Genomic DNA, 24,641 nt, shown 5'->3' with positions numbered 1-24,641 from the left:
TGTGCATATGTGTGCCTATCTGTATACACATCTGTATATACACTATAAACTTATGTATATAAATCTGTGTAAACATACACAGTTGTACATGTGTGGGGTCTCTAGAAGGACACACAGGAACCAGCAGCAGTGGCTGACTCTGGGAAAGGGAAATGACCAGTTGGGAGCGTGGATGAGAGGTGTATACTTTTATATGGTTTACATTTTATGTGCATATGTTTCCTGTAAATATTTTATATTTGCATCCCCTAGGATTGAGCCTTGTATGGACATGAAGATCTTAAGTCTAAATGGGCCACCCACCATGGCCTGACCTGGCAAGTGGATGAAATGAAGATCTGTTCCACAAAGATCATCCAAAGTGACTGTGTTTGGGGCTGACCACTAGAGGAGCTTATGTTCTACTGACTGAAGTGGACGCAGTACAGGACCCTGCTCTGAAGAAGGTCGGATTCTCGGTAGCACAGAACACACGTGCTCCCGTCATCGATGGGCTCTGTGTAGGCACATGTTTCATTTCTTTTCTGCCCACCATGCATTCCGGCTCTCTTCCAGGTCCTGGGCGTCTCTGCTGCTGGTGGTGGAGTGTGGGCACACCTGTGGTTGCAGCACACACAGGATAATCCAGAGGTCTGCCAGGAAGAGGGCAGGAAGAGAGACAGGCTTGGCAGGGGGGTAGAGGGGATGCGGAGGAAGCAGAGGCTGAAAGGGCTAGGAATCAAACAGGCAGGACCAAGGACTATGGAAGTACAAGGAAGAGGGGGGACAGCCCATAGTACAGGGGGTGGGGTGATGGTAGGCTAAAGGTGGTAATTCCTGTTTCACTTAAAACATCTCCCAAGACCCTGACAAAATACTTGTAACTACAAAGTAAGAGGCAAGCTCATAAATGCAAAAAGCATATGGAAAGATAAGGGAGTGTCAGAAAAGGAAAGAACTTCCAATAATGTAAGGATAGTAACAGGGCATCTTTTGTTGTTATTGAAACAACCAGGGGCCTAAGCACACTTAGCCCACCAGGTCAGAGAGCTATCCAGGCCCTTTCCTGGGCATCTGCTCCTGTCTTTCCCCCACACCTACCAACAGGAACCAACAGATCAATCCATGTAGGTAAAACAGGGCTGACTAGGGGCACCCGGGTGGCTCCGTTGGTTAGGAGTCTGACTTTGGCTCAGGTCATGATCTCACCATTCATGAGTTTCAGCCCTGCGTTGGGCTCTGTGCTGACAGCTCAGAGCCTGGAGCCTGCTTCATATTCTGTGTGTGTCTCTCTCTGCCCCTCCCCAGCTCGTACTCTATGTCTCTCTCTTTCTCAAAAACAAAACAAACAAATCAAAATAAACAACAACAACAACAAAAAACAGGGCTGACTATACCTTTTCTCTTTGATGAAAAGCCTCCCCTACAAACACCCCCAAAATAATAAATGATGGCAGAATGAGTAAACATATAGCTTATGAGAGAAAGGAAAAGAGTATCTTCTTGAAGACTCAAAAAAAAAAAAAAAAAGAAAAAAAAGATGGAGAAAAAAAATTCAGTGAATTGCATGGCACCCTCAGTAGAATACAGGATAATATGGTCTCTATACCCTTCATATGCTGTGTTATTTTGATTATTTCATCTATACACTAGATTCACACTAAAAATAAGGGAAGACAAGCAAGGAAATTTAAAAAGCAGTAACCAGATTTCGATCCACATTTCAGGCATAAAGAATAAAATTAACACTATAGAAAATCCACTTGGTGATAAAGAACAAGCTTAAGGAAGTCTCCCCAGAATCAGAGGAGAAGGGCAAACATTTTAATGATGTGAGTAAAGATTATAGATATGAAAAACAAAAGGTGTTTTTGAGATGAAATGAGGACATGATATTTTAAAAACTAAAAACAAACAAATCTTGGGGCACCTGGGTGGCTCAGTGAGTTAAGCATCCGACTCTTAATTTCAGCTCAGCTCATGAGCTCACAGTTTGTGGGTTCAAGCCCTACACAGGGTTTCATGCTGCTAGTACAGAACCTGCTTGGGCTTCTCTCTGCCCCTCTCTGCTCATGTGTTCTCTCTTTCTCAAAATAAATAAATACACTTTAGAAAAAAAGAAAACAAACCCAACAGGGTACCTGGCAGGCTCAGTCAGTTAAGCATCCAACTTTGGCTCAGGTCATGATTTCATAGTTCTTGAGTTCAAGCCCTGCATAGGACTTTCTGCTGTCAGCACAGAGACGGCTTCAAATCCTCTGTCCCCCTCTCTCTCTCCGCCCCTCCCCTGCTTGTGTGCACACACACATGCTCTCTCTCTCTCAAAAATAAACAAATATTTAAAAAATATTTTTTCTGAATTAAAGTATGCAGATAAAAAGAACCCACCATACCCCAGGCTGTTTCCCTGAAGGGACTGCACCTTGACTCATCTTGGCAAAACTAAGCTGATAATTTTTTCTTTATCACAAATATCCAGGTAAGGAGAAAAGAAAGAAAAGAAAGAAAGAAAGAAAGGAAAGGAAAGGAAAGGAAAGGAAAGAAAAGAAAAGAAAAGAAAAGAAAAGAAAAGAAAAGAAAGAAAGAAAGAAAAGAAAGGAAAGAAAGAAAGAAGACAGAAGAAAGAAGAAAGAAAGAAAGAAAGAAAGAAAGAAAGAAAAAGAAAGAGAAAAAGTAAAAAAAAAAAAAAAAGTTTAATGGGCTACAAAACCACAGAGACTTTCAAAGGAACCAGAACCCAACTCCCCTCAGACTGCTTATCTTAGTTTCTCAGGCTGCTGTAACAGAGTACCATAAACTGGGTAGCTTAAACAGAAATTGAAGGCTTCAAGTCTACAATTTAAGGGTGTTGGGCAGAGCCAGGCTCTCTCTGAACGCTCCAGGGGAGAATCTAGTCCAAGCCTTTCTTGGTTTCCGGTGTTGCTTGTTATCTTTAGCTTGTAGACACATCAATCTCTGCCTGTGTCATCACATGGCCTCCTCCCCTATGTCTGTGCTTCTTTTCTTCTAAGGGCAGTCATAGTAAATTAGGGCCTACCCTAGTCCTGTACAATCTCATTTTACCTCAATTATGTCTACAAAGACCCTACTTCCAAATAAGGTCACCTTCACAGGTATTGAGGGTTAGAACCTCAACATTTTTTGGCGGGGACAGAATTCAACCCACAACACTTCTCCTCTCCAACCAATACCAAAAAAATAGAAGTCAAAAGCAACACCCACAGAATTTGAGGGAGGGAATAGCAAGACCAAACCTTATAAAACTATACCAAGTTTTCCGTTAAGTACAGTATCAACCAGAAAAAAAAAAAATTATCAGAAACTCAAAGGCTCAGAAAATGCCCAGCCCATTTATCCTTCTTGAGAAAAAAAGTTACTTAAGAACTAAAATTAACTACTCAATACTGAGGACATTACCATTAAAAAAAAAAAAAAAAAAAAAAGACAAGAGAAAAGAAAAGAAAAGAAAAGAAAAGAAAAGAAAAGAAAAGAAGGCAATAAACTCTAGGCCAAGCCCAGCCTCCAAACACCTCATTCAGCTGTCTCCCTCTTCTGCTTCCAGTCCCTGCTCATTCAGGAAATGTGGTTTTTGAACCATATCCTTCACCCCTTAGTGCAGAAACAATCTCTTACCTTATCTGGCAACCTCTTAAAACAATAATGCCCTGTGCCAGAACTTGCTAACAATGGCTAACATTTTTTGCATGGTTGTGACACTGGGCAGAGAGAGCTCTCCCACACCACCGCCCCACCGTTTCCTAAACAAGCAGAGGAGTGCAGAACACCACAACAACCATTTTCATTGCCAAGGAACTGAAATTACGAAAAAGAAAGATTTGAGTTTACCATATGATCAACTTTAAAAAAAAAACAAAGGGAGCAACATTTAAGCCAGTACACACAAATTTGTATATGCTGTATACCGATGGGAAAAGAATATGCACAACCAAAAGCCAGAAGAAGGTTTGATAAAATGCTGATGGTTATTCTTAAGGGGGTGGAAGCAGCAATGGTTTTTCCCTTTTACATTTTTCATTTGACATATCTTCTGACAGTTTTATAATGAGAATGTTTTATAAGAAAACACACTTGGGGCTTCTGGGTGGCTCAGTCAATTGACTGTCTGACTTCGGCCCAGGTCATGATCTCACGGTCTGCGGGTTCGAGCCCCACATCAGGCTCTGTGCTGACTGACAGCTTGGAGTCTGTGGAGCCTGCTTCAGATTCTGTGTCTCCCTCTGTCTCTCAAAAATAAACATTAAAAAAGATTGTTTAAAAAAAGAAAAAGAAAACACAATTTATTTTCCATCAAACATTTATTTGAAACATAAATTTGTACCTATCTCTTTCTACTTCTGGAGGTTTCCCAGTAAGCCCCTGATGGATATCTGCCAAGTTATTGCTCTTATGAATACCTTTCTCCAGGAACAGAGACTCACTTTTCCCTTATCCATGCACCTCCAACTATGCCTACTCAACCACCTGGCTCAGACTTGCCCTTGTCCATGTAGCTTAAACTGTCTATGGTCCTCTTTTCCCCAAGTCTTACAGACATCAAAAAGTCTTCCTTATTGGTTGATCTCACAGGGAAGGTCTGTTCTGGCTGTATTCTATGGTCATTGTGCAGTCCAAGATCCAGTTCCTTGTTCTATATACTTCAAAGTACTTAATAGAACCTCACTGCCCCAGCTCTGTCTACACTCTGATTTCTCTGCTTACAACCTCCAATCTCCAACCAAACTTCTCTTAACATTAAACTTTCTCAAAAACAATATCCTGAATATGACTTCTTATAACATAGAAAACTCCACTTTTTCTGTAGATCTTGAGTGTGATGTGAGGAAGAATGACAGTAGGATCACTGTGCTGCATGTCTCACATCTATTGTGAATGGTGCCTTGGAACTGCAAGGAGGCAGCCCTGAGGACTGCAGCTACCCATTGAATATCCAACTCCTCAAGCTATTCTCCATCTCAATTACACGCTTAGCCCCACTATGACTGCTGGAGCTCACTTACCCTGGAATTTCACATTGCAGGAAGTACCCAAGTAACACATCAGGATTTACAGAGAGTTCTCTGCTCTAACTAGATATACATGTTCATCAAATGTAACTGTCCTAATAATAATGAGGGTGATTAAGTTAGCAGTAAAGGCCTTACTTTGTGTACCAGACATCTTGCTAAGCACTGTATACACATTAGCTTATTTATTCATCCTATTCCATTTGGTGGCATTGCTCCTGGGCTATAGCTGAGAAAACTATTGCTTAGGGAGCCTACTAAGTGAGCTGCCTAGGGCCCCACAGCCTGTAAGTGCTACATGTGGATTTGAACCCAGGCAGTCTGACCCACAGAGTTCTGCATCATGGCTTTATACTGGCCTGCTTCTGTGTACACCATGGATCTCCTAGCCAAGGTGTGTACCAAGCATGGAATGCTTTTCAGTGCTTAAGAAATTCTGACTGTCATCCACAGATAATTTAGCAAGTCATGTTTCCCTGAATGATAATCACCAGGAACATTCTGTCATATTGGACACGATGACATTTTGGGGGTGGAAAAGTAAGTGGAGGGAAAAAGACTTTTAGAACAATACCATAACCAGCACACCACCCCCTCACTGACTACTCAAATCCAAACCCTGGCAGGCCCATCAGCAATACTCCTGCCAACAGGCCTTGTTACAAGAGAAAGGAAGGAGAAGAGGGAGCTGCCACCATTTATCTCATTTCAACTCCTTACAAGGAAAATGGTATCTATAAACATTTGGGGGGAAATGCCTCCAAGTTTCTAGGCAGCCCTGAAAGTTTCTTCCCTACAAAAACACGTTAAAAATGCAATGTAATCAATTCAGCACACATCCTAGAAAAAAGCAGACTAAATCAATTGTGTACATGTGGCTGTTTAACAAGATCCTTTTCAGGCCTGTACTGCAGGGCAGGGAGTGGGAGAATGAGAAGACATTTTCTGCATCTGTTATTTTATTTGCTATATTCCTGCTTCACCAGCACCACCAGCACCACAAATTGGGGCAGGGGAGGGGGGGGTGTTGGGGGGGGGAGCATCACTCAGTTTCGGAAAAAAAGCAGCCTCAATGACATGTCTGGTACAATATCTTAGCAACAATGTCAATATTGTCTCACCACAGCTAACCATATTCACATTCCACTCTAATCATGATTTCTCGACTATAAAATGGAATGTGAGCTACTCCATTCATTCTCTGAGCACTGCACTGGGAAACACAGCCCTCTAACAACTTCCATTAAGCTGCATGTAAATTAAATATCAAAATTACATTCAATAGCTATTACTTCCTGTGTATGTAACTTCGAAGCGTGAGAATAAGCAAATATTGATGAGGCATCGACATAAACACAAGACCCAAATAAAATATAACTAACAAATTAATTTGATGAAATCCTGTCCCTGGTTATTTCTGGAATGGAACCCTTATCACTCACCTGCTTGTAGACCTGTATTTCCAATTCATCTTTAGAGGGCTGCCAAGAATGGGGTTGATTAGATAATGGGGAAGTTCCTTCTCCCAAGACTTTTCAAAGTCATACACACACACACACACACACACACACACACACACACACACACTTCTGCCATGGCTGGCTGGGGGTGGCCCTGCACAGACTCAAAAACAAACAGCATCCTAGTGGCTCTCAAACCTGGCTAACCATTCAAAAACCATTATAGGGGCACCTGGGTGGCTCAGTCGATTAAGCATCTGACTCTTGATTTCAGCTCAGGTCATGATCTCATGATTCATGGGATCGGGCCCCACGTCGGGCTCTGTGCTGACAGCATGGAGTCTGCTTGAGGTTCTCTCTGCCCCTCCCCACTCACACACATGTGCACACACACTCTCTCTCAAAATAAATAAATAAACTTAAAAAAAATTACAAATACAGATGCTCAGGTCCCATCACTGAGGAGTGATTCAATACGCAGGATGGGAATTTAACTCACAAATGCCTCCAGTGAATCAGCCACGTTTGGCAATTAATGCACTAGACAATTATACTAGAGCACACTCTTATAAAGGCAAGGTGAACACCAAATCATGCAGGCACTACACCTTTGAGTGCACACACATCTTCTCTTGGCAGATAAAGAAGCTTCTGGTGACGGGTCCTTGTGTTTGGGGCTCAAATCCTTTCCCCCTTCCCTGTCCTAGCCAGCACATGCCATCTCAGACTATTTACAGCAACTGCCCCCACAGCACTTCGCTAAGGCCAGGCCCATCACCACGGCTCTCCTCCATCTGCACCAGATGAAACGGCCAGGGCTGTGTCTGCCACACAGGCAAAGAAACAAAAATATCCAAGAGGCTGCCACTTATTAAATGCTAAAGGAGGAGATTAAGGGGTGGGGGGAAAAAAGAACCAGAATGATACAGAAAGTACCATCAATTACAATAAGAGCAAGCCTAAAATGCTCTCTATGGTCCAGGCACTGTTCTAAGCCCTTTAACTCACTGGATCATCAGAAAAACCAACACCCCTAGAAGACAGATACTGTTGTTATCTCCATTTTGCAGATTTTAAAACGGAACTGAACTTAGGCAACCTGGCTGCTATACTAAAGAGAACACAGCCTTTGGAGACAAACTGGGTTCGAATCTTGGCTCTGCCACTTAGTAACTGCACAGTCTTAAATCAGCTCTTTAAGCTCCCCATCCATGATATGGCATAACTGTTTATAAGCACTTAGCACACTGTCTGATACATAATAAGTACTCAAAGAGCAACTTTTATCAGTGCCACCATATCCTCTCCCAGGGGATTCACTTCCTAGTTTCTTTAATATATTTGAGGAAGAAAAAGAGGTATCGCACCCCTCCCTCACAACACTTGGGTATCAAAAACTCCTGATATAGGGGCGCCTGGGTGGCACAGTCGGTTAAGCGTCCGACTTCAGCCAGGTCACGATCTCGCGGTCCGTGAGTTCGAGCCCCGCATCAGGCTCTGGGCTGATGGCTCAGAGCCTGGAGCCTGTTTCCGGTTCTGTGTCTCCCTCTCTCTCTGACCCTCCCCCGTTCATGCTCTGTCTCTCTCTGTCCCAAAAATAAAATAAACGTTAAAAAAAAAAAAAAAAACAAAAAAAAACTCCTGATATAAATTTAAATATTCATGAGTGTATTTTATTTTCTCCCTTAATGGGCATTTCCCCCAAACCAAGAATACCATGTGGTTAAAAACAAAACAAATTCCCCACATCACCAATATTACTGTGCCAGAAGTTAAAACAAACAAAACAGAACAACACAGCGTCATCTGACCTTTACAATTAGTATATGACAGACGATTACCTTCATTTTACAGGCAAGGAAACAGAGCTTCAGAAAAGTGAAACACTTGTTCACAGAGAGCTAGTAGCTACATTAAACCAGAACTCCAAGTTTCCTGAAGCCAAAGCAGCAGAGCGTTGTTCTTCTTGGAGACGCCGCTTCCACAAAGCACAAGGGATTTGAAGTACGGTTTGCGAAGTCCAATAACCATGGAAACCATTTAATGGATAAAGGGGGGAAAACTCGAGAACCTCTAATCTTAACAATCTTAGAGCTAAGGATGTAGCTTTAAAAGGTTTAATCAGATTAGCGCATCAAAACTCTCACACAAAGCAGGGAAAGAGAGAGAGCTGACCTCCCTGAAATAATGATGTGTAACCTCTCAGTCAGTTTTCAACACTGAACTTACAGAATTAAAACAAAAGCCTTCACTTAATCCTACCAAAAACGAAGGATGACTTGTATGATCCTTTTAGGTTTATAGTTCAAAATTAAACAGGACACGTGTAACTTGCTTAGAACTCCAGCTGGTAAACAATTAATGGTTCACCACTTACCAAATTTTAAAACAAATTTAAAACAGTGAACCCAACAGAAAAATAGGTAAACATACAGGCAAGAGAGAAAAAAACTTAAATCTTTATGACAAATACTCATATAACATATACTATATGTCAAGCACGGATTTAAGCCCTTTATAAATATTAACTCATTTAATCCTCATAAGTGACCCAGGAAGCCAGAAAGGTTAAGTAATTTGCCTCATGTTCACACAGCTGGCAAACTATGGAGCTAGGATACAAATCCAGGCAGTAGGATTTCAAACAGCCAATAAACAGAAAAATGTGTATGAATTCATTCTGAAGAACCGCATAATTAAAACAATGAGATACAATTTTTGCCTATCACACTGCAAAGATTGAAATAATTTGATTATAACCCATGTTAGTAAGTGTATAAAGAGACACTTTCATATATTGAAAGTAGAACTATACATTTTTATTTTACAGATTTTTTTTTAAGTTTATTTATTTTGAGGGAGGTGGAGCATAATGAGAGGGAGAGAGAGATACCCAAGCTGGGCTCCACACCAAGCCCAGATGATCTCATGATGGTGAGATCATGACCTGAGCCAAAACCAAGAGTTGGACACTTAACCAATTGAGCCAGCCAGGAGTCCCACAAGTGGAGTTGTAAATTTAATGCCATCTTTTTGAAGGGCAATCTGACAAAAATCTAGGAAGTTTATAAATGAACAAACTTGTTAACTAACTTTTTCTTATAGTTATTTTTATGAAAGCGCAGGCAGGTATGTACAAGGAAGTTCAGTCTAGTACTAATGATAATGATGACAACAAAAGAGATACAACCGTCAACAGGGGAATAAAGAAACCACAGGCTACCTGTCCAATGTAATAAATACTGAGCAACTTTTTAAAAGCCTATATATTAGTGTGTGCTAATATGAAAAAGGTCTAAAAACACAATCAACAAATTTGCAAAATAAAACACTGTAAAGTCTGGATTTTCTTAAGGATCTACACATGTACATATGTGTGTACATATACACATATATGCATAGAAAATACTTAGAAAGATCAAATAAACTATAAATGTTAACTGCCTTTAGGGAGTACAAAGGAAAAAGCAGAGAAGAAATAGGAATGCTATCTATTTCTAATACCATTGTATAGCTTTTTAAAAAATAATTGCATTATATTTAACTATTACATTTACGGTATTTTAATGGCTTTACAAAAACTAAATAGGGCTGATTTGTAACAGTCTCAAAGACACCAAGAAGAAATGGTCCTTAAGATAAAGAAAAAGAAGACATATCACTCACAGTTACTGGGTCTAGATAAAGACCACGTAAGAAACTCAGAAATAATCCTTTGGGGCTGGGGCAGGGTGGAAATCAAAATAATCCCTGTAGAGAAAAATTATAAATATATAGGAAATCTATCTTCTATCTCAGGGACAGGTTTTCTATTTATTCAGTGCTAGAAACAAAAATAATGCAGCTAGCCAGAGACATAGAAACTGAACTAGTCTGGAGTCAGAAACTACACTTGGACTCCATGTTTGTTTTAACTAGCTATATAATGCTGGACAGTTGCTCAGTGCCTCTTTTCCAAATATTCCTCAAAAAAATGAAGACAGTGAATTTCTTAAGACTCCTCTAGATCTAAATCCTTTCATTATTTTACCTTAGTTTGAAAAAGAATCCCTACACATAACAATCTAAGATTTTGAACCATGGATAAAAACTTTTACACTTGAGAATACAGCAATTTATTAAGGAGATGCTAATTATCTGGAACTATCCCTGCCTGCTGTTAGCAACTCACCGGGAGTCCAGCTTTGGGCACCTCCAGGTGGTAGGAGGTATTTAGACTTTTGACTGTGCACAGAGACAGAATGCTATCAAGTACTGTGAAAAACTTGATGATTCATTTTGAGTTGGTTTTATGCTTTTATTTTGGTTTCTCTATAAATTTATTAAATAGAACCAATCAGACTAACATATCTCCAGCCTCAGCACAAACTGAAACTTCAACAATGCAGGGGACACTTCTACCAATGGAACACAGGCAAGTTTAGTAAGTTCAATAAAAATTCTTCGGTGAGTGACTTTATAAAGAAACCCCATTCTGACATACCAGGGGCCATACTAGGAAAAGGGAAGAACCAGAATGAAGAGCCTCCACATTCCCAACAGATAAAAAAAAATAAACAGTTGATTCTTGAACAACACGGATTTGAACTGCATGGGTCCACTTAAGTGCAGATTTTTTTTCAGTAAATACAGTACAATATTGTAAATATTGTAAATTTTTCAGTAAATACAGTACAGATTTTTTTCAGTAAATACAGTACAATATTGTAAATATTGTAAATATTTTCTTTATGATTTTAACCTTTTTTTCTCTAGCTTATTGTTTTTTAAGAATACAGTAATAAATATACAAAATGTGTTAATGTTTATGTTATCAGGAAGTCTGGTCAAAAACAGGCTATTAATTAAGTTTTGGGGAGTCAAAAGTTATACTCGAATTTTTGACTGTGGTAGGGAGGGAGGTGGAGGGTTGGTGTCTCTAACCCCCATGTTGTTCAAGAGTCACTAGACACGGGCATAAAAGACAATAAGAGAAAATATAAATGGGCACTAAATACTTAAGAGGTCTACCATCTAAAAAAAAAAAAAAGCTAATTAAAAGCAAATAACATGTTTTAAGTTATAAAATTGGCAAAGATTGTTAAAACCTACAAATACCCAATACTAGTAAGAGTCACGCAAGCAGGGCACATGCACATACTGCTTACACAGGTGGCAATCAATACAATCCTCCTGGAAAACAATTTGGCAAGAGGTACGACCAGCTTCTGAAAAGTTTGCTTACTTGCACTATTAATTCCTTGCCTAGAAACATTCTACTAAAATAATCAGAGATTTGTATACAGATACCTATTTTCCAGACGTTGTTTCTGTTTTGTTTTCAATGAATGAGAAAAGCACATACCCAAGCAAAATCATGGTATATGAGTTCAATAAAATATTAGGCATTGATCAAAGACTAATGGCATTGGAGAGGTAAGGCAAAAGACAAAGAATATCCTGGGTTTTTTTCTTTATTCTTATTAGTATTTTCCAAATTTTTTACAATAAACACATGCTATATTGGGCATAGATTCAAAGACCTATATTTGTTTTCACTACCAAAATGCATGTTAACAGTCGATAGCATCTTAAAAATCACTATCAGCCAAGCAGTGAGTGTAATGTGGAGGCCACTGACCACAAACCTAGGGTGACTAGACAATTTTAAGCCTTTCCAGGTTTCAGTCAACAAAGCACTTAAGATCAACTGTAGAATGAAGAACCACCCTGGATTTTATCTGAAAACCTTCCATTAAAATCTCCTTTGGAGATCATGAAAGGATAGTATCAAATATGCAGAATGAAGATCTTCAGCTTGGAAGAAAGCCCTGGAGAATATAGTAACTGACTCAAAAAACACTCTATCATTAATGCTCTCAAAGGCAGATAAGATAATGTAGTGTGTAGAAAAATGGATGGTGACAACTAGGTTAAAAAAAAAAATAAGGACTTACAAAAATAAGGCTCTGAATATAAATTAGAAATGCCTTAACCAACCTGTTTATATTTTCTTTCAGTTTTATGAAAAAGATTAAGATATGTAAAAATAACTCTCTGAAAAAGGGAAACTTAAGTCAAATGAACATTTAATTAATAAAGTATTATGTCAGTAGGTCAGTAGGTCTTTCTTCCTTAGAGGTACATGAAATAATGGTGTGTTTTATAATCAATGAAATACAATATTACATTTGTAATTAGAATAGAGACAAGTGCTGTGGGCTGAATTGTGTCCCCTGAAAATTCATTTATTGAAGCCCCAAATCCCCATATGATGGTATTTGGAGATGGGGCCCTTGGGAGATAATTAGTTTTAAATGACATCACGAGGGTGGGGCCCTCATGATGGAATTAGTGTCCTTCTAAGAAGGGGTACCAAAGAGCTTGTGGTCTCTCTCACCATTTGAGGACACAGGAAGGCAACCGTCTACAAAACAGAGTCTTCCCCAAAACCCAACAATACTGGTGCTCTGGTTATCAGACATCTGGCCTCCAGAACTGTGAGAAAATAAATTTCTGTTTTTTAAGCCACTCAGTCCATGGTATTTTGTTATGGCAGCATGAACTAAGACAATAAGAAAACATACCATCAAACAAATATATATATTTTTAATATCTGACACTTGGAAATAAATTTTCTATATAACTCAAAAGTTATCTACAAAATTTTCTTGGGGGGGCGGTGAGAGGTAGGGACAAAGAAGCCCCTTTTAAAGTTTATTTATTTAATTTCTGTGAGAGAGAGACTGTTAGCAGGGGAGGGGCAAAGACAGAAGGAGAGAGAATCCCATCGTGACTGTCACTGTCAACGCAGAGCCCGATTTGGGGCTCAAATTCATGAACCGTGAAATCATGACCTGAGCTGAAATCAGACACTTAACCAACTGAGCCACCCAGGTGCCCAAAGACAAAAATTATTAACATATAAATTGTTCAATTTTGAGAACTGAAATAGAAGTGCAATCATCGGAAATCAGCAGTATACAGGTAGCTCTCTCCCATCCTTACTCAGGAGTTTGCATCCAGGCTCCTAGCCTCTGCTGCCGGTCGGCTCCTTATCTATAAAAACTCCAGACAAGTGCTCAAACTATTACAGCCACCTATGTATGTATCCCCTATCAGAGACAACATCCTTCCTAAGTACTCTGTGTTCCAGGACAGTCTCAGGACACAAAGACCGTCATTATATACCAAATCCAGCAGTTTGGTGTCCCCAAACTCCCTTAAAGATGGGAAACTTTTGGGGCGCCTGGGTGGCTTGGTCGGTTAAGCGTCCGACTTCGGCTCAGGTCATGATCTCACGGCCTGTGAGTTCGAGCCCCACGTCGGGCTCTGTGCTGACCGCTCAGAGCCTGCAGCCTGTTTCAGATTCTGTGTCTCCCTCTCCTCTGCCTGCCCCTCCCTGTTCATGCTCTGTCTCTCTCTGTCTCAAAAATAAATAAACATTAAAAAAAAAAAATTAAAAAAAAAAAAAGATGGGAAACTTTGACATAAATAAACTTGAAAGTAAAGAATTAAAAACCAACTGCTCATGTCTTATTTTTACCCCTAAAATAGTGCTGCGGTCGCCAAAACTTAAAAATTCTCCAACTCTAGGGGCACATCTGGGTGGCTCAGTTGGCTAGGCATCCGACTTCAGCTCGAGTCATGATCCCACAGTTCATAGGTTCGAGGCCCGCATCAAGCTCTGTACTGACAGCTCAGAGCCTGGAGCCTGATTCAGATTCTGTGTCTCCTCCTCTCTCTGCCCCTCCCCCACTCACACTCTCTCTCAAAAATACATAAACTTTAAAAAAAAAAAAAAAAAGAATTCTCCGAGTCTACACCAGCACCTTTAATGGCTGTTTCACAACTAGCCTGTTACCAAAGCAGGGAGAAATGTGGGATAGAGACCTACTTTCCAATGCCATGATTTCAGATGTGAATAAAGGTTTCTCAATTTAAAGCTCTACACCAAGGCTAGGGCTACCCAACTGATTACCCCTAGTGGCCATCCATCAGCTGCAGGACAAATGCAAGGTCAAAGCCTCATCCTCCTAAGAGGAATAATAAGTTCATATCATCCTTCACAGAACAAAAAGAAAAAAAAAAGTCAATCTAGATCAAATCTTTGGTAGCTTACCTCCCCCCTCAGACTATATTTTCCAGTAGATTATATGAAATCAAGATTTTTATATTCCTGTAGAATAGAAATAAAACCTTGGAATTCTCCTAGAAAATGCAAATTGGTCACATAAAAATTCAAATATAGAGCTTCTATGAGAATTAAGAAATTACACATGACAAAGTTCTTTGAAAACTCGATATATAGAAAATAACACCATTGTTTGGGGGGTTTATTTGTTTACAGAAAAGCAACTTTATTTTTTAAAAATTATTGATAGGGGCACCTGGGTGGCTCAATTAGGTATCCAATTCTTGATCTCAGGGTCATGAGTTCAAGCCTTGCATTGGATTCCATGCTGGGCATGATGCCTACTTAAAAAAATAAAAACCAGGGGTGCCTGGGTGGCTCAGTCGGTTGAACATCTGACTTCAGCTCAGGTCATGATCCCACAGCTTGTGAGTTTGAGCCCCACATCAGGCTCTGTGCTGCTGGCTCGGAGCCTGCTTCCGATCCTGTGACTCCCTCACTCTCTGCCCCTCCCCTGCTCATGCTCTCTCTCCCTCAAAAATAAATAAACATTAAAAAAAATTTTTTTAATAAAATAAAACAATAAATAAAAACCAGGGGCGCCTGGGTGGCTCATTCGGTTAAGCAACTGACTCTTAATTTCAGCTTGGATCATGATCTCATGGTTGGTAGGACTGAACCCCATGTCAGGCTCTGCTCAGACAGCGCGGAGCCTGCTTGGGATTTGCTTTCTCCCTCTCTCTCAGCTCCTCCTCCACTTGCACACACACACTGTCTCCCTCAAAGGAAGTATTTTAAAAAATTAAAATAAAAAAATTAAAAATATTTAGGGGCTCCTGGGTGACTCAGTCGGTTAAGCATCCAACTTCCGCTCACATCATGATCTTGTGTTTGTGGGTTCGAGCTCAGCATCAGACTCTGTGCTGACAGCTCAGAGCCTGGAGCCTGCTTCAAATTCTGTGCCGCCCTCTGTCTCTGCCCCTCCCCCACTTGCACTCTGTCTCCCTCTCTCTCTCAAAAATAAACATTAAAAAATTTTTTTAATATGGTATTTATAAATGAAATTAGATTTGACCCAAAAAACCGGACTCTGAGTTGTTACTTTGTATTTCTCTATTAAGTTTCCTACTACATTTACACATATACAGTTGGCCCTTGAACAACACAGGTTTGAACTGCATTGGTCCACTTATACGTGGATTTTTTTTCTTCAAATACAATCAGTACTGTAAATATATATTTTTCTCTTCCTTAGGATTTTCCTAGCAAATATTTTTTCTAGCTTACCTTATTTTAAGAATACAGTATATAATACTATGTATAAAATATATGTTAATAGACTGTTTATGTTATCGATAAGGCTTCCAGTCCAACAGGTTATTAGTAGTTAAGTTTTGGGGAGTGAAAAGTTACATGTTGATTTTCAACTATGTGGGGGTCGGGAATCCCTAATCCCTGCATTGTTTCGTGATCAACTATACATGCAAAGAAGGACCCAAGTAAATAAATGCTGTTGTTTGAGAATTCTGCCACAAACTTTATGATGGAAGTCTTGGAAGTCTTACTGGCCAAAAAACAAAGAAGATCCAGGCAGGGGTCTTGATTTCACTTTCTGTGTCCAGAGCTTTCACTAATTATGCCCTTCACAGGAAACAGGCTATTCAGGATGAACCAGCTTGGTCCATTATGTGTAGGCACCTAACACATGATAAATGCTAAGTATTTGTTCTCTTCCTTCTCTCTTTCATCCTTTATAGTTCCCTAAAACATATGGAAAAGGTACAAAGAGGATGAAAGGCAGAGCCTTCTAAACAGGAAGACCTTCATTAATTAAGGATGTGTTGAAATGAAACATCTCAGAAACTACATAAACTGTACTTAGAAATCTATTCTTAAAGCTGCTCGCTGACTCCCAAAATCTCTTTAAGCAAAGGAAAGAGGCTTTTCATTTAATTCCACAAAGAAAAAGGATAAAATGGCAGTACTTGATATAGGCTAAAAGGTAAAGGACTTCTAAAGAATAGACCACCATACAACAGACAAATGACTCAGCTTTCTCAGTTTTATTATGAGGGAAAGGGTAAAGATGGCACAAAAAGACTTCAGTATGCAAAGACGATGGCAGAGTATTTGGAAATGGGAAGTCATGGAAAGAAGCTTCTAGAACATCACTCCTGAGAGCAGTCCCATCTTCTCTTCAAGGAAAGAACAAGAAGCTTTACAAGGGTTTTGTTTGTTCTTCAAGGCACCACACAGTGTTCTAAGGAAAGCAAAGCTCTACTGAATATTTAGCAGAAGCCATGTGTCAAGTGAGACTTCTGCAAAAAGGTCCTTGTATTTAACCTGACAACATCCCTGTAAGGTAGCTTAGTGAATAAATTTGTCCAAATTCAAGTAACTAGGAGGTGATCAAGCTGGGATTTGAATCTGTGACTTCTAATTCCAAAGTCTGTGCTTTTTATAGACTTTGAGACATGTATAGACAACAAGAAAAAATGGTGAAGGAACCAATCAAAACCAGAGGGAACAGCATTCCTGACTTTACCAAAAACCCAACCTGGCTTCTATTCTGTTTTTTATATCATGTCCCAATATTTTACAGAATTTTCTTAAGTGCCCTGGTAAAGAGAAATACAATACCTTTAGATTGAACTATTTCTGCCTGTTTTGTTGCTTGGGAAACATTTTTGGAGTCCGTTAACAACACGATACCATATATCCATAGCTCAGCAAGACAGTCACTGCACTAAATTCCTAAATAATAGTCCACAACCACAGAAAATGGGCAATGCAGCACACAATAATCAAAAGCAGCTTCATATTTTCCGGATAAAACAAAGCATCATTTGTATGGAGGCATTTTTAGAAGGTACCACTGAAAACCAGACTGCAGCCTGGAATGGCTTAAAATACCACATTTAACAATCACATCAGTGGCTTTTAAACTTTAGAGGCAAACAGCTTCCTTTTACTACAAATTCAAAGTGAAGGATTAGATGCAAAGCTAACAGATTAATTCAGTACACATTCAAGTTTAGAGACTATCCAATGCCTTAATTAACACCATTACAAGTGCACTTAGCCGACCAGCTGGGTTTTAACGATGAAAAGGTGAAGGTCAAATGTGTTTTTTTTTTTTTTAATAAATTGCTTCAAACTAAGCCTCCCTGCTGAAAAAAAAGAACACAAATAATTAAACTGAAAGGAAAAGGCTAATAAACAATTATTTGGGCATATTAAGCAACCCTTCTTTACTCAGTCTATATTTTAATTGAGGCAGTGCTTCAATTAGAAGTTCACCAAACTTTGTTCTTCTTCCTCAACTTGGAGCTTCTTCCCCACCAAAACAGAACAATTGCAAAAGTTGGATAGGGCAAAAGACTATGGTTTCAAGCTTAGCACAGAGCAGAAGGGAGGGATACAGAGAGAGGGACGAACCCTCTCTAGGAGGGCAACAGGTCTTGCCTATTGCTTCCAGAAGGATGCCACTATCTCCAGGATTAAAAGAAAAAACCCAAACTGCTAGCAACTGTAAGCTGCAATTATATCAAAGATGTTAGCAAAAAATTAGGTTTCATTTCTGGGAGCCCAATAGGAAAAAAAAAAAGTCCAAAAAACTAGCCAACTCATTTATTCACTCTGGAAGTGGCAGCTATTCCAATGAGCTATCCTACAGATTTGTGCTTGGTTTCTGAAGTGGAGGGGACCTGCCAATGTCTAGGACAGAAGAATCCTCTTCAATGCATGTCTCAGTGGGAGGTGAAGTCCACCCTGTAAAAGTTAAGAAGTCAAAATACACACCTGGCCCACTTCTGCAGCTAGAACCCAGCATGGGAACCAGGCTCAGTCATTTAGATACACTTGCCCCACACTTTCAGTTATTCCTTGGTTATTTTTAACCATGTTTTCTCCCAGATGAATTTTTAAATCAATTGGCTATGTTGTGTTAAAGAAAAAAAAATGACAGGATTTTTTTGAGCAGTGAAAATACTCTGTAGGATACTATAATAGGTACAGGTCATTACACATTTGTCCAAACCCATAGAATGTACCACATCAAGAGTGAACCCTAATGTAAACTATGGGATTTGGGTGATTGTGATGTGTCAGTGTAGGTTCATCTATCGTAACAAATGTACTACTCTGGTGGGGGTGTTGATCACGGGGGAGGCTGTGAGTAAGTGGGGGCAGAGGATATATGGGAAACCTCTGTACCTTCTGCTCAATTTTGCTATGAACCTAAAACTGCTCTAAAAGAACCATGTCTTTAGGGCACCTGGTTAAAGTATCTGACTTCGGCTCTGGTCATGATCTCACAGTTTGTGAGCTCAAACCCTGCATCAGGCTCTCTGCTGTCAGCACAGAGCCGGCTTCAGAAACTGTCCCGCTCTCTCTCAGCCCCTTCCAAACTTGCATGCATATGCTCTCTCTCTCTCTCAAAAACAAAATAAACAATGTCTTTAAAAATAAAATAGGATTTCATTAGTGATTAAATGAAATGTATAGGTAATTCTATGAGAGTTAATCGGTTTAAAATAATGCCTTTGTCCACTTGGAAAACACAGTATTTCTTTCCATTTATTCAGGTCTTCCTGTAAGTGCTTCAGCAAAGTTTTATTCTATTTTATTTTTTTTCAATATAAGGCTTGTACATTTTTTCTTAGGTTGATCTATGAAAGTTTTTGTTTCTATTATAAAATGGGACTTTTCCCTATTGGTTTTCTAAACAGTAACGTTGTATAGAAAAAATATTAATTTCCTACATTGCTCTTTTATCGACTCTAAACTCTTACTTGGTCCATACTTATATCAGAATACTCTCAATATACTCACAGCAATTATTTCATCTTTAAATTAAGTAGGTTTAATAATAGTAACATGAAAGTTTTCTGATAGCAAAGGTCACTTAAAAAGACGTGGTCTCTCCCCTCTGGAGAGCTTCAAAATAAATACATTTGCTTTAGATCAAGGCCTTAACATAAGAGCAGGGAAGGGGAAAAAAAAAAAAAAATAGATGCCCTCATCTAGCTCTCCCCACGTTGTGGTTTAATATTGATTTTTGCTCCCTCGGGCCTAACTCAAGGTCAAGAGAAATACAGTACTCATTTGCACTGATGGAATGGTGGGGACAAAGCAAATGTACTTTCCCAAAAAACATTTTCAAGTTTTTAATACTGCATTCTCTGACACAGTTCAACAGCCTCCAGAAAACACATTTTGCTTAGCTATAAGCATTCCCTACATTATAAAAAGCATAATTAAAAAAAAGAATTTCACCATTTTCAGAGTTCACCCAATGGCTTTTAATAGTTTAATACTCAACATACATTATTTCAAATACCATTATATACATATAAATTTCAATACCTAAAATTTTACCAATAATTTAAAGTACACATATGTGACATTTTCTTTTAGGGATAGGAACTGAGGATGTAATGACTTTTCAATATATATTTCTGAAAAAATGTCTGCCTTCTTTTGAAGAATACCAAATTTAACTCAATGATTATGTTTTCCAAATTCTCAAAGCCAATTCGATTAAAAAAAAAAAAAAAGTATAGTTCAAGATTGTAAAAACAACCTACAAGACATGTATAAAAAGCGAAGCTCAGTACTTTAGACATAAATATTTCCTAAATTTCTGTAATTGTGAGTTCAAGTACATAAAAATGAATTTTCCTTTGTCTTTGCAACAAAGATTGGTTTTAATTGGAAACAGGAGAGCAAAATTTTTCCATTTGTAGGAGATATTATTACCCAAGTCTCAGAGCAGTCTCCATAGATTAACCAGCTTTAATTTATAGAGAAACTTAGCTATGATCTACTTATATAATGAGAGTTGGCACTGAACTTAACATACGAATGGTCAAATTCCAAGTATTTCCTCATCATCTTGTGACATAACTTCATCAAGATTTAAAATTCCATGTGCTTTGTTCCCCAACTACCACAACCAGATTCTAGTTAAGAGAAAAAAGGCACATACCATACAGATGTTTTATGAGAAATGTTCCCATTGCTTTTTCAAGTTGGTTTGCATTAGTGAAAAGCCATAGTGTGGGAATTATTATGAAGAAATGATTCAGAAAAAAACAGTAGTTGCTCTTAACAACCAGAGGGGGAAATGAACCCAAAATCACATGCTCTGAAACTGGAAAAGTTACAAATGCAAACTATGTTCACGGTCTGGCCCTTCTGAAAGGCAGGGTGCCCCACATCATTACTGTACTGTTATTTTACTGGCACTGGTCAAAGAGCATCGTGGGTCTGCTGTGAAAGACTCCATTACAAAGTAGGGAGTTTTGGCTTGGAGATCCAGGCCAGTGGTTGGGCAGCTCCAGCTAGATAGACGGCTTAGGACCCAATTTAATGCTGAAAATTCCAAAGGCATGTAAAGAAGCAACTAACAAAGTCCCTAGCATGAGTGTCAGACAAGCCAAAACTGGGGAGGGAAATTTTTTTAAACAGCTTTCAGAGAAATCAAAAGAAGGATATTTTGGCCTTGCCCCAGCAGAGGGTGAATATCCTCCTGGACAGAAATCATGTGTACTGAAAAATCTCTATAGTAACCATTCTAATTAATTATTCAAAAGGTAGGGATTGGTTTTTTAAGATTAAAAGTAGAATATGGTCTCTCGTTTCTATCGTTAAAAACTGGTTTCTTTTTTTTGTATCTGCTATACAGGTATTAATGAGAAGCTTCTAATAGAATCTTAACAGTAACTTTACAATAAAGGGTATCTTTTTTTAAATATTTATTTGAGAGAGCGAGCATGAGCAGGGGAGGAACAGAAAGAGAGAGAGAGAGAGAGAGAGAGAGAGAGAGAGAGAGAGAGAATCCAAAGCAGGCTCTGCACTGACAGCAAGAGAGCCGGATGCGGGGCTCGAACTCACAACCATGAGATCATGACCTGAGCCAAAGTCAGATACTCAACCAACTGAGCCACCCAGGCTCTCCTAAAGACTCTACTTTTAGGGGCGCCTGGGTGGCGCAGTCGGTTAAGCGTCCGACTTCAGCCAGGTCACGATCTCGAGGTCCGTGAGTTCGAGCCCCGCGTCAGGCTCTGGGCTGATGGCTCGGAGCCTGGAGCCTGTTTCCGATTCTGTGTCTCCCTCTCTCTCTGCCCCTCCCCCATTCATGCTCTGTCTCTCTCTGTCCCAAAAATAAATAAAAAAACGTTGAAAAAAAAAAGACTCTACTTTTAAAGTAAGTTTGACATTTTGCAGACTTTTTGGTTTAAGGGTTAATTAATAGAAAATGTGTCTAAATTCCATATAACTAAAAAGTTTAAGCCCACCTATTCTCTTAAGTACAGAAACAACACATATTAACATGATCCTTAACATTACATAACATACATTATGAATCACACACACACATTACATAGTAACATTATGTAATAAAAGCTATTGCAACATCTTTTCAATTGAATAACTATAATTCAGTGATGTTTTGGTAATAAGTGTACTTATTTATACTTTAATAGAAATTACAGGACGCCTGGTGGCTCAGTCAGTGAAGCGTCCAACTCTTGATCTCGGCTCAGTTCATCATCTCACCATTCATGCGTGAGACCAAGCCCCGTGCTGGGCTCTGCACTGTGAGCATGGAGTATCCCTGCTTAGGATTCTCTCTCCCTCTTTCTCTCTCTCTCTCTCGCTCTCGCTCTCCCCCTTCCTGGCATGTGTGCGCACACACATGCTCTCTCTCTAAATAAATAAACATTAAAAAAATAGAAATTAAGGGGCGCCTGGGTGGCGCAGTCGGTTAAGCGTCCGACTTCAGCCAGGTCACGATCTCGCGGTCCGTGAGTTCGAGCCCCGCGTCGGGCTCTGGGCTGATGGCTCAGAGCCTGGAGCCTGTTTCTGATTCTGTGTCTCCCTCTCTCTCTGCCCCTCCCCCGTTCATGCTCTGTCTCTCTCTGTCCCAAAAATAAATAAACGTTGAAAAAAAATTAAAAAAAAAATAGAAATTAAAACTGCAATGTTATTCAGTATACAATAACTCAGAAAACCAGCCACTCTCCAACTCCAGATCATCATGAGTTTGCAGAGTGAAATAGCACATCTTGGGGAAATCAATCAATGCTAACAGATTTTTGATTGTACAATAATGGTAAAAAATATGTAATTTTCCTAGCAAGAGAAACAGACCACTAGTGGCCACCAAAATAACCTTAGAGGAGTTTATCACATGGAATGCAGTGAAGAGTCACAATGACTACATATGCACCAGAACTCTATCAACAGGAATGAAATCCAAGGCAAATTAAGTAGCTCTCATCATAATGAAAACTAGCAGTCTGGCACTGAGTGAGGCTACACCTGTTAGGCGGAAAATCTGATACTCAAAAGAGGAGGACCAGTCAGCCAGCAGTTGGTCAAACATATAAAATGAAATCGTGTGTGGGAAAAGGGAAAGGGCTTTCTAGAAATCAAATTCCTGGACACACCTGCTATCCCTCCATGTCTTAACTCTGACTGCCTCTGGATCTGAATGTTCTGTTAAAATTACGAACCTTCCAAGCGTTCTGCGGAAAGGATTTGGTTCGTAACCCAAACTCAGTTTTCAAAGTCACTTCCCATAAAAGAGCTCAGAAATGTATTTAATTTCTCATGGCTTCCAGGATTATGTGCATTCTCACCCAGAGCACTCCTTGGGACCCATTCCCGATGCAAGGGCATCCGTCCAGCCTAGAGTGAGCAGGTGTTGATGTCCCATACCCACCTGCTTGTTCAGCTCATTCCTGTACGTACCTGTCTCCTTCCTGCTCCCCTTTCCTCCCTCTCGGCTCTTTTTCAGCACAGCCTTTAACATTTTCAACACTCTTTTGCTTCTAAAGAGAAAAGGAGGGGAGGGAAGAGGAATTAAGGGTTATGAGTTGGAATATAACTTGCATACTGACACAAAAGATAACCTGTGCCCTAACACATTGCTTAGGAGAATATAAAGGTACCTTGAGTTTTACATTATTTTTCTCTGAAGAGACTAAGATGGGAAACTAAATGCTAAAGACACAAGGAGTATTTTATAACATTTAATGAAGTGATCAGAAGTTCACTGTCTGGTTATAAAAGTTAAAAAAAAAAAAAAAAACTCACACCAGGGCATTCTCAGCATTCCACATCTAATTAAGGTTACCAGGCTAAATCTGGGCACGTTACTGTAAGATGTTTGGCACAGGAATTCAGGTCTCCTAACCCCAGTTCATCAAAAGAAAACATTAGAACAGAGAATCAACAAGATAATGGTTAAGAAGAAAGCTACATGTTTAAAGGCACGTTTTGCAGATGCTACTGATTATATAACCACAAGGAAAACGTTTTGTAAGTTTATCAGATTAAAACATAACCTTATAAACATTTATAAAATAAATACAATGGAAACACATTTTAAAGCTGATGTCAGGGGACCCAATCAAACAGCATACATTACAGTGGGTTTTGACTACATATAGTTAGGACTTGGGGTAGGGGGTGGGAGGGTTGGGGGTGGGGAAGAAAGTAGAACCGTCTGTGGTGCTACAGCTGAATCCTTTAAACGATAAGCTGCATTTTTAAACAGGGTTGTACTGAGCATGTAAAAACACCACAATGGCCCAGGCCTAAGATGAAACCTAAAACCATCCCTATAGCAAAAGACAGACAAAGGGCCATTATTTCATCGCTGAGTCTCCAGTAGCTCTCTTCCCTCCAGGAACTCAGAGGAGATGGCTGGACAACTCCCAGTAGGTTGTGTTACCCATCACACCGTTGTTAACGCACTAAGGACAGGAAGGTGGAAGGCAAGCAGGTTGGTCTTGGAAAAAAGGAGAGAGAGAGAGAGAGAGAGAGAGAGAGAGAGAGAGAGAGAGAGAGAGAGGAGAGAAGGGAAGGGAAGGGAAGGGAAAGAGGGAGAAACTGCTGGGGAGAAGAGGGCTCCACCTGCCTAGTGAGCTTGAATGCTTGAAATGGCCTCAATGTAACTAACACCCTGCACAACTGCTCAATCCCAGAGTGAAACAGAGCCTTTGTGGGGACCGCGGAGAGCCAAGAGTCTCAAAGTGCTGCCATTCACAGAGT

At 39.6% G+C, this 24,641-nt stretch overlaps 1 protein-coding gene across 4 annotated transcripts in view; it reads right to left on the bottom strand.

Annotated features, from left to right (window-relative positions):
• Nucleotides 1-24,641, bottom strand: part of TANC1 (tetratricopeptide repeat, ankyrin repeat and coiled-coil containing 1) — a 240,624-nt gene that overhangs the window by 138,897 nt on the left and 77,086 nt on the right. For all 4 annotated transcript variants that reach the window (XM_032594413.1, XM_030325447.2, XM_030325449.2 and 1 more), the window contains one exon: nt 23,337-23,416. In XM_032594413.1, coding sequence (XP_032450304.1) covers nt 23,337-23,397 — 61 coding nt within the window. In that variant the 5' untranslated portion in view covers nt 23,398-23,416. The remainder of the gene's footprint in view (nt 1-23,336; nt 23,417-24,641) is intronic.

The sequence above is a fragment of the Lynx canadensis genome, chromosome C1 (assembly GCF_007474595.2).
Source record: "Lynx canadensis isolate LIC74 chromosome C1, mLynCan4.pri.v2, whole genome shotgun sequence".
Classification (NCBI taxonomy): Eukaryota; Metazoa; Chordata; class Mammalia; order Carnivora; family Felidae; genus Lynx; species Lynx canadensis.
This window is presented reverse-complemented; position numbering and strand designations above follow the sequence as displayed.